The 10,550-nt window shown below is 38.9% G+C and overlaps 2 protein-coding genes across 4 annotated transcripts in view; one reads left to right on the top strand and one right to left on the bottom strand.

Moving 5' to 3' along the window:
• conu (conundrum) overlaps nt 1-8,300 on the top strand; it is a 60,311-nt gene extending 52,011 nt beyond the window's left edge. For all 3 annotated transcript variants that reach the window (XM_053755066.1, XM_053755080.1, XM_053755071.1), the window contains 9 exons: nt 2,520-2,644; nt 3,034-3,212; nt 3,455-3,560; nt 3,869-3,977; nt 4,356-4,515; nt 4,908-5,074; nt 5,330-5,507; nt 5,947-6,130; nt 6,570-8,300. In XM_053755066.1, coding sequence (XP_053611041.1) covers nt 2,520-2,644; nt 3,034-3,212; nt 3,455-3,560; nt 3,869-3,977; nt 4,356-4,515; nt 4,908-5,074; nt 5,330-5,507; nt 5,947-6,130; nt 6,570-6,744 — 1,383 coding nt within the window. In that variant the 3' untranslated portion in view covers nt 6,745-8,300. The remainder of the gene's footprint in view (nt 1-2,519; nt 2,645-3,033; nt 3,213-3,454; nt 3,561-3,868; nt 3,978-4,355; nt 4,516-4,907; nt 5,075-5,329; nt 5,508-5,946; nt 6,131-6,569) is intronic.
• Nup43 (Nucleoporin 43kD) lies at nt 8,288-10,514 on the bottom strand. Its single transcript, XM_053755093.2, has 3 exons — nt 10,006-10,514; nt 9,444-9,615; nt 8,288-9,052 (listed from the first exon to the last, which is right to left on the bottom strand). Exons 1-3 carry the CDS (start codon nt 10,356-10,358, stop codon nt 8,534-8,536), a joined length of 1,044 nt encoding a protein of 347 aa, XP_053611068.1. The 5' UTR covers nt 10,359-10,514; the 3' UTR covers nt 8,288-8,533.
• Between the last annotated feature and the right edge of the window lie 36 nt (nt 10,515-10,550).

Genomic DNA, 10,550 nt, shown 5'->3' on the forward strand with positions numbered 1-10,550 from the left:
TTAGTGCACCCCCTAGGCTACATAAGGAACCTACGTGCCAAATTTGAAGTTTCTAGACCCAGCGGTTTAGGCTGTACGTTGATATGTCAGTCAGTCAGTCATTCAGTTTGTTCTTTTATATATTTAGATATATCTATACATATAATAAAACTGTAAGTGGGCTATGTTTGATCGCGCAAAACGTAAAATCTATTGGATGGAATTAGATGCGGTATTCTCAGTTGTATAGCGGACGGTCTCACTTAAAATCTTGTATAGATTTCATCGCGATAAGTATATTGCTTAGAACCGGAAATGTTGACAATAATAATTTATGAGCGGACGCACGAATTAAACGCGGGCGAAGGCTCGGGCAAAAGCTAGTTTTGAATACGACTGTGAAAAACTGCCTGTGATTCGAATTTCTAGATAAATGCTATGACATTGATCTCAATCTTAGCTGAAAAACGGTAAACGATTAAGCTGCACAACTAGCCTCAAGCATTCCGGCATTCCTTACGAGCCCAGCTCGATGTATCAAGATCTAATGGATATGGCAGCCATAGAAATTGCTGTGAGATAGCTTCGAGCTGTCAGATATCCTATCATGTAGACTGCTGACGGAATCCCATCACTAGGATTACCGGGGACATTCGATATGTCGTTAGTCTTGATTGTATAAATTTGTGTTCGTATTGGAATGTGTGGTGCCAGTTCAATGGGTGTTCCTCAGAGCGTTTCGACAGCTGCGGTCGCGCTGTCACTACAATTTTTTCAAGATACTTATTTGACTTTTAAAAATCTGCACTGTGGTAATGTTAATTTTGTGAATGATTGATTTTGGAAATAATTCATTCATAAAAATTGACGGATCGTAATGGCAGCGCTGCCGCAACGGTCGAAACGCTCTGTGTACCAGCCAAAATATATTTTCCATAATTGACAATGAAAAGTAGAACTAATGCAACGAAAAATCATTTTGTATTTATACAGAGCCTTTTGATTCAGTTACAAAACAATGCGTAATATAAAGTTTCTCTTTCGAATAATCAGAAAATTTCGTAAAAGAGGATGGAAATAACAAGAAATGTATGTTCACACGTCGACAATTATACCTATGCCACGTGCTTTCTAAGATGGCGTCCTCTCTGTACGATCTCTCTCGCGGTGGCACGCTGAACGACGCCATGTGACGCTATGCTCTGACGTAGGTATGAAAAATTATGGCGACATCAGGCCACACGTAAAACGCTTCGTAGGTCGTGCTACACCATGTCGCGCTGCCTTTTCGCATTTGTAGCTCAGTTAGGACGCGGTGTTTAGGACAAAAAACCGCTCTCGAAGAAAACAATGAAGTTTCCGAGACATATTACGAGTTACGGATTAATTGGTGTGAAAGTGAAGGAAAATCAAATGAGATATGTTAAGAGAAGTTTACCGGCTTTTCACACTTTCCCGCTAAAGAAAATGCTCATTAAAACAGTAAAAACTTAATGAGTTCGCGTTTCTGCCGCTTTCTTGTGACACATGTTAATTTTTTTTCCTGAAGAGGTGCTAATTTAATATAACTTATGTATTTTTTCTTGAACAAGAGCTACGGAAACAGCTATCACACTTTGTGTTTATTCAAAAACATTCAAATTAGCATAATAATACTAACATTTAGACATGTAGTGCAATAACTCTACTCGTAGATTTTTTTGTCTATCAGCCTACAATCCTAGCTGCGTGGAATAAAATAATAATAATAATCTTGTGTGGAAATAAAAGTCCACGCAGTTTTTCCTTCAAGTCGGATATGAAAAACATTTTTTATAAATATAGACAGATATCCATGCCATTTTTCGCCACATTTTTTTCTTTTTCTATTTTACTGTCTGCAACACAGTTATATATAAATATAATATATATAATATAACAAGAGAAATAATAAAACGATTTACTGGCAATGATTTAAATGTTATTTCAAGTAAAGACTGAACTGAAGCTACACAAGCAGGCATGCCAAGAATTTAGGTGCGTTTGACTCCAGCGTTCTAACATTTTATTGATTCCGTATTTGAATAGAGAAAGTCAATCATGATTGTTACATAACCAGACCTTGACAAATAACGGAATTCTCACGGACGTGTGTTGTGAAATAAGGAGAATAATAGTCAATTTGTCAAATTGCTTTTAATTTGGATGATAGGTGCAGAAACTCTCGACATTTGATATAATTCCTTCACACAGACGTTGATCGGTGTTATTATACTTATGTCCAGAAAAGATGATTGATTGATTGATTTTCTTGTCACTAGGAAGTTGTTCAGTGTTCTGTGTTCTGAACCTTTACAATGAGAAGGATACCTATGGGCACTCCCATAGTTCAAACACCATACCTACTTGATCCCATATTTGAAGTAATGATCCACTCGATTTAGAAATCGTTACAATTTATAAAGGACTCACAAATTAATAATTTGTTCTTGAAACTCTCATGATTATATTTTAACAATAAACCAACGTTTTTATGAACAAACCATTGTGTATTGTTTCAGAATTCGAGCGGCAGCGAGCCGAGGTCGCGCAGTGCGACTCCTGACTCACTGGACTCGCTGCCCAGCGGTGGGTCAGGTAGCCCACCGGCAGAGTGGGCGGATGGGGCCACGCCACCAGATTTCGTGTGAGTTTCTTATTAGTATTCCTCATTTGCCAACCAAGTTGTCACATGTGCTACCCAAGGGTGGGTCAGGCCACCAGATTATGTGTAATTTGCCCATATCTTTAAAAAAATGATGCTCGGGTCTTTTGGACTCCAGCTTAAACGAGTATTATTTCGTTCGGCAACAGTAGTTCGACTTCAACCCTACCAATTGTAACACTTCAAGCAGCTGTGAAGTACTTACATTGCTAAGTTGCCTTCTCGGCATTCTACTTACTTGCTCATTCTTAGATAATAGTGTAATTAAATAGAAATATCTATTATGCATTCGGCGATATTTTCCTGATGAGATAAAATATTTAAAAATTTTATATTTCGCTTACTTTTCATAATTTGTTGTTCTCCCGCAGTGACAGCTTCCCGTCAGTAGGTGCGCACGCGCCGCTGGCCCGCACGCCATCCGCGCCGGCCGCGCCGCGCCGGGTGCGACTGTCCCCCCCCGCGGTCGGCGCGCACTCCCCCCCTCTGCCCATGCATGAGCTCTTCAAACCTAATGATCTGCATCTGGCTGACATCGCGAGTAATACAGGTAAGATTCCTAGCAACTATTCTTGTTTTCCCTATATTCCGAAAATAGTTAATATCTAGTTCGCATTATGTAAATTGGTCGTTGATCAGCAAAGTTTGGCATAACTTGACCCAACATAAATTTATAATCCGGTTAAACTTGATATAAACCAATTTATCTCATTTAAAGTTTACTCAGATCTTTGTGTCTTCATTTTTGATGAAGTCCTATTCTTAGGTAACATTTCATTATTTTTTCTATAGAGGGTATCGAGCTGCTCGGCTACCAAAGGTACGGGACTGTCCAGGGACCAAGAATAGGGAAGGAACGAATCAACGGATCTATACTCAAGGATAATGACCTATTCATGTGAGTATCCTTCTCCTCCTGAGTTTCGTCACTAACCATCGCCGCAAAAGGACCATAGCTTGATACAGACCAGTTTAAAGTGTCCTAAATCCAGCATCATTCATCATTCTACGGATTTCAAGTCTTATCTTCCTTAAAAAGTTCTTTAAAGTATTTACTTTAAGCTGGATTAACGTAACCTGTTTTCCTTGATTTGTTTATTAGAAGTTACAGTTTACTCTGTTATCAAGCTACTATTTTCATCCAAAGCTTCATCGTAGCTTGGAATTTCAGATGTTTTTTTTTCATTATTTTTATTATGATTACAGAAGCAAACACGCGGCAGTTTCGCGGGCAAAAAGCGCTGCTTCTACACAACAACCCCTGAGTTTCGAACACAAGTTCAACCTGGACAGACAGATGATTGATCATGAAGAGGTAAAATCATATGTAGGCTAATATTACTGTTGTTTCACTTATTATAATGCACTAGGTACTTAAGTTATTACGAAATTCTACTATTTATATTGTAGTACTGTTTAAACTATAGTAGTACTATAATTAGTGTGAAAACTGAATAAAAGAATGCGTGTCAATTTCAGTAGTTAACTATTTGAATTTTCTACGTAAATGATAAATACACAATCTACAACAAGGTATATCCCACGAAATCACTTTGATTATGAGGATCTTCATTCATTCAATCATCAGTCTCAATTCTTTCAAATAACACCCTACTTAATTAAAATGAAAGTTTGCATCAAGTAGTGATAGGTATTTTGTATCTTCGAGAAATAAACATGCGTCTTAATCCAGGTGTGGCCAGAAGAAGACAGCACAGTCGACATCGAGAGCGTAAGCGAGCCACAACTTAAACGACTACCGCCACTGCTGTGGTTGGAGCTGACGGCGCTGTTCGATCGGTATTCGCTGCCTTTCCAAAAGAGGAAGCCGCCCAAGAAAAAGCGGAAAGAAGGTGTGTAATAAAACTTTAAAACTAAATTTTTTAACTAATGAATCAACAGGCATGCGGCCCACCTGATGAGAAGTCATCACCGCAGCCTATGGTATGGATGCCTACGACACGATGAAAAAAAAATCAAGACTAAGAAACAATAGAGTGCGGCCTGGAATCAAGGGTTAAATCAATTGAAGGGCTGCATTGTCTAGCGATAGACAGCGAGAAGTTTGCGAATTTGATGGCTAATCGAGAGACAATAAATTAATAGTCTTAAAATCCTACGAAGGAATTCCTTGAGAAGGATCTAGTTTAGATACGATGACGTTAAGAGCTTTAACTTAAATAATAATTAAATAATATGTACATGATTGTCATCATACCTAATGAAATTTACCAATTTGTTCCAGAGGGTTCAGTATTCGGCGTATCACTCGAGACTCTCGTCCGCAAAGACATGATCATGTGGGAGGAGACCTGGAGCTGTGTGCCCAGCATCATCAGATCGTTGGCCGCTGCGCTAAGAGCTAGGTCGCAGGACGAAGGACTTCTGAGGGTGCCCGGGAACAAACAAAAGGTATGGAACTGATTTTATACATAGACTAGCTTTTGCTCGCGACTTCGTAGGTACCAGTAGTAGTTTTCTGTACCTTCATACCAATTTCCAAGGATTTTGCAAGTAAGTTTAATGAGAAGAAACTTCCAGTTGGATTGATTGGTAAAATTACCAGTTCGATTGGTAAATCCGCGTAATGCGGTTCTAAATTACAAGCTGACGAATTAACATAAGTTTAATAAGATTAGACCTAAAACCATAAAATGATATTTCCAGATCGAAGCGCTCTGCCAGCTGATAGAGCAGCGCTGGTACTCGGACCGGCAAGCAGTGGAGAGCGGGCTGGCGCGCGCGACCTCGCACGACCTCGCGGCCGTGTTCAAGCGGCTGCTGCGCGCGCTGCCGCAGCCGCCGCTCACGCAGGAGCTGATGCGGCTGTTCTACAATACTTATGGTGAGGCTTTAGCTCATTTAAGTTTTAAAAAACATGTGTGTCATTATATACCAATATACAAATAAAAATTCATTACTAAATTCAGAAATTAAGCAATAAATTAGACCATCTCCGTCCCGTCCGCTGTCACTGTGCACACAGATGTTAGTCTGCTGTTCTGGATGTGTGTCCAATTCCGTGTTTGCGTTCATCAGGCCAGCGATACAAGATTCGCGGTTAGTGTGAGACGTTGAATCTTTGTTTGAAATAACTTTATTACACATAATAAAATACAAAAAGGGCAACTTAAAGGGCGACGAACTTATCCCATGAAGGGATCATTTCCAGTCAACCGGTTTATTGAAAACCATTAAACGACTACAAATGGTACTTAGCAGTGCTGTGCCAGTCTTCTTCTTCGTGTTGTTTATTTAATTTAATAATCGTGTCCATTTGGCAGCCCTGAGCGGCGCGACGCAAGGGCGCGCGCTGAACCTGCTGGTGCTGCTGCTGCCGGCGGAGCAGCGCGCCACGCTGCGCGAGCTGCTGCGGCTGGTGCGCGAGATCGTCAAGCTCAGCCACACCAACAAGATGAGCGAACACAATGTCGCTATGATCATCGCTCCCACTCTCTTCCCGCCCAGGTAACTGTCTATATCTTGAGCTACCGGGCAATCTTTGTTTCATACCTTTTTGAAAAATCGCACAATTACAGAATCGTTAATGAAAGAATCAAACGGCTGATGAAGCTGGGAAAACACTCAGCGTGAATAGTCAAAGTATTTTTCAAGATATTAGAAAAAACGTCGTGTTAACGACACCTTGTTCTTCTGGCTTCTCACATTTGTTAATTGACGCCTTTAGAGAAAAGGCTGCAGTGAAGTTTGTTGTGCCGCTTCTTCTGCACTTGCGCTTAGGCAGTCGGCGGTAGACTTATTATCATATACAAATTTGAGTTAATATGTGGTGTAACATATGTCAAACTGAATAAAGAATCTTGAATTTTTCTCTGCTACATTTTAGTGTGTCGTCTCGGCGAAATTTCCTATCAATACACAACTAACAAATAAATGTTATCCCCAGTTTGCTGATCAAGTCGTCAGACAGCCTGGAGACGCAGCTGGCGACGGCCGCCAACAGCTGCCACGTGACGGAAGCGCTGATGCGGTGGTGCGACCAGCTGTGGACGCTGCCCGCGTCGCTGCACGCCGCCGCGCTGAGGAAGCCGCAGCCGCACCGCCGGAACCACCACACTTGAACACGTGATGGTCACGTGACATGACACGTGGGGAAATGGAGGGAACTGAGTGGATCGCCCGGTGTCGGCTGGACACTATCGCAAACAGGATTCTATATACATTGCTGGTTTTTCCTTGGGTTGAATAAATACTCTCATACAAACTACGCAATGTATAACATTAGTGTTAACATGAGTTTGGCGATAGTGTAAAGCTGGCATGGTGTTTGCGCGCTATAATAGTGAACCAAGAAATGATAATTACATTAGAAAAACGAACTCCTTGTTTGGGTAGTGTCGAATAGTGATAGTTCGAATATTGGACTCAAAGGTGATAGGACTCCGAATGATATTGTAGATAGAGTTGCGAATTACACCAGTGTGAATGAAGACTTGGGATCGACTGAAGCTGATGTTTCAATGATCGTGAAAATTTCAAAAAAGACAGGTACCTTTGTTTAAAGAAATTAGTAACTTTTCTGACATAGATTAATAGTTTCTTTACATACATTATGCTATAAAATAGAAATATTTTGTCTATTTAGCAAGTACGTCAAAAAAACTCGGCTGAAGTGAATTTCAAGACTTTATTCAAATAAAGTACGAATGGTAGAACCCTTGTAAATAAATTTATATACTGACAGTTTCAGTCAAAATTGTGCTGTGTTTAAGTTATCATGAATGTGAGTGACGTGAATATTTAATTATACTTATACTCCGTGTTAATATGATTGTTAACGCATTTAGTGTGGTATACTAATGTGAATGACATACCAAATATTCATTATCTTCTTAGTGATATTATACATGTTTTTAATTAGATTCCAAGTGTAGATAACTATCAAATATTTCTAGTAACAATATATTAAGATAACGTGATGTTTGGTATTAGTCAGTCTTGACTGACGGGTAGCCTCGAAGGCAGTCGCACGAGGCATATATGCTTTTGTCGGTCGAGGCATGCATCGCGCGAAGCACCCACAGACATTGCCTCGTCCAAGGCGACTATGAAACTACAGATACTGGAGCCAGTACTCCCAAGAAGTCTTAGATCCAAAATACGCGTATTGCTATCTCTCTGATGACACATTTCACAACGCAAGTAGGAGAGGTCGGACCACAGATGAAAGAGATAACAATATATGTATGTACAATACATCAAAGAATTATTGTGAGTACCGACTCAGTATTACCTATAGCTTCATGGAGCCGAAGAATATGATCGCTCAGTCAGGACATGGCATATAAAAAATCCAGTTTATGTGTAAAAACTTAAAATTCCATATTTGAAATGTGTGGTGCCATCGAGTTTTGGATGTTTTTAGTTACCATTTGGCAATGATGTAGCGACATGGTGCCTTTTCCGATGATATTTTATAAATTTAATCCTCACACAATTCCGTGTATTCCTTATGTTTAATTGTAAATATTTCGCACATTGTTTTTGTATAATATTTTACTAATACTTTGACTAGGCAAGCAAAGACTGACTTGGTGTATTATTAATAAAATATTATTGATATTTCGCGAGTGTATTCACTTCCAATATTGAATAAAACTCATATTATTACATCAAATAGCCCTCTTTTATTACCACTCGAACAAAACCTTTATTCATCCTATACACAAGCCTTAACTTAGGTTTTCACCAATCACGTTGTTCTTAAGGTACAGACATTACACATACATTGATGACAACAACATTTAACATAATCTTAACCACCTGGGTAAAAAATAAACATCATCATAACAAATAATACTTCCACATGCATTTGTCAACATTGACCAGAACAACACACTTCCCATAAAACTAGTACTTCAAATTCTTAATAAGATATATAGCTTCGTTATCAGCTCCACACAAGATTCTACCTTTATCACAGTGTAAACTGTTAATTGCCTTATGTAAAGCTGGCATGAGAGAATTCACCATCATAGAATTTTTGTCTTCCAAAGGCATGAAAGTAGTTATTTGATTATCCGGGCCTTTGGAGCTCTTCGTGATACCCTCCATGTTCCAATCCCAAATATCGCCAGAAACTGAACAGGACAATAATTTATTCGGGTTCTCTGGATGGAACTGGATTTCTGTAACTCCTGCCGAATGAGCGTTTAGTAAAGATGTAGGGAATGAGTTCATACGTAAGTCCCAAAGTGCTACGGACCCTGATTCGCTGCCTGCGAGGATGATGTACGGTTGTGTGGGGTGGTACACAATACATGTAGCAGCTAACTCATCGCCAGCTAAGAGGAAGGAGGCAGTTGGTTTGTTGTTTGAAGATCTTATATCCCAGATTTTCATATGCCCTCTTACATTGCCAGTTATAACCTAGAAGAAAATAATTACCACTACATTATCTTTTTCAGAACAGTTAGATCACATATATATGACGATCGAGGAGTTATTGTTCAACACTGGATCTGGATATTAGTACAAAAAACTCCTACTTCTGTATCATGCAGGTCTTTGTCTTCTATACTACAATAAAAATGTATAGCAGCTTGGATCCTGCTTCTAAACATGAGGACAGTGCAAAAATATGCATTGGTGTCCTACGAAACTTCTTCAGTAATAGCAGTAAATATTTCATGGTCACACTACATGTATGTGTGTAACAATGCAACTACAAATAAAATCAACAACGGCTGCAATTAATATTATACTATACTATAAAGATGACAGCAGCTATATTTTATAGATAAGCAATAATTAAACTTACTTCAGTGTGTTTGATGAAGCAAACGGAATGAATTGAACTGCTGTCAGCACCGGTAATTGTATGACTGATGTCTCCCCGCCTTCCATTCAAGATGTTTAGGTTACCATCCTCTCCTACTGTAGCAATGTCTCCCTCAAAGACATCTAATGTCGTACAAGAACATTCCTCCACACTAAAAGAATATAATAGGTGGTCGGTGTAGATATATATGAACTGGTAATTGGATTGGCTATTGATTACAGTATATATGTTACTATATTGTGTATAATATAGCTTGATCCATGTGGCAGCAGCATAAACTGATATATATTTGAAATGTGAGCAAGAGAGACAGATGTATTTTTTTCATGGATTAAGTAATTACTTCATACAATTCTTTTTCATACTATTTGTCACCTGTCACAGAGATCAAGCAATGTTTTACAAAGTATAGATCTTAATCAAGAAGTCTTTAAAAGTTGACTATAGAACTTTTAACACTGCCTTATACAAAGGCAACAGATGCAATAAGCTGCCTGTCAATTAGTCAACAAACAAATAGGGGTTATGCTACGATACTTACCCATAATTGTGCAGTTTTTTCCAAGAGTACAATTCGCTCAATGGAGTTTGTTTATCGTATAAACTAACCTCTAAAATTCTGACATCACCATTAGACGAAGACACTGCTATTTTGGTTTTGTCTACAAACTTTATCTGTGTTACATCGCCTTCAATGGGATGTTCGGAGAGCTCTTTAGGATATTCCACGTCCTCATCCTCATGAAGGCTTTCGAATGACCAAACTTTTACAGAGTTCGCGGTATCATCCCAGCTGCCGGTGAAAAAGCACTTTGTCTCAACATATTCTTCCGGTATCCACCTTATTTTGTTGATTTTTTGTGATACGAATGTTCCTTGGACTTCTAGTGGCATTGTTGATTGATGGATATAAGTAATTTATTAAATATAGCTTGTTTAAATTTGAAAACTTTCAAAAGTAAAAATTATAGATTAGGTAGATTGGCAGGTAGTTTAAAACTTGAGATGAGTTTGAGGTTAAAACCTAAACCTACCTACCTTTTTTTTTTTTTCTTTTTCTTCTTTGTGGCAATCAAACTTCTTCAA

This window comes from Plodia interpunctella, chromosome 2, assembly GCF_027563975.2.
Source record: "Plodia interpunctella isolate USDA-ARS_2022_Savannah chromosome 2, ilPloInte3.2, whole genome shotgun sequence".
NCBI lineage: Eukaryota > Metazoa > Arthropoda > Insecta > Lepidoptera > Pyralidae > Plodia > Plodia interpunctella.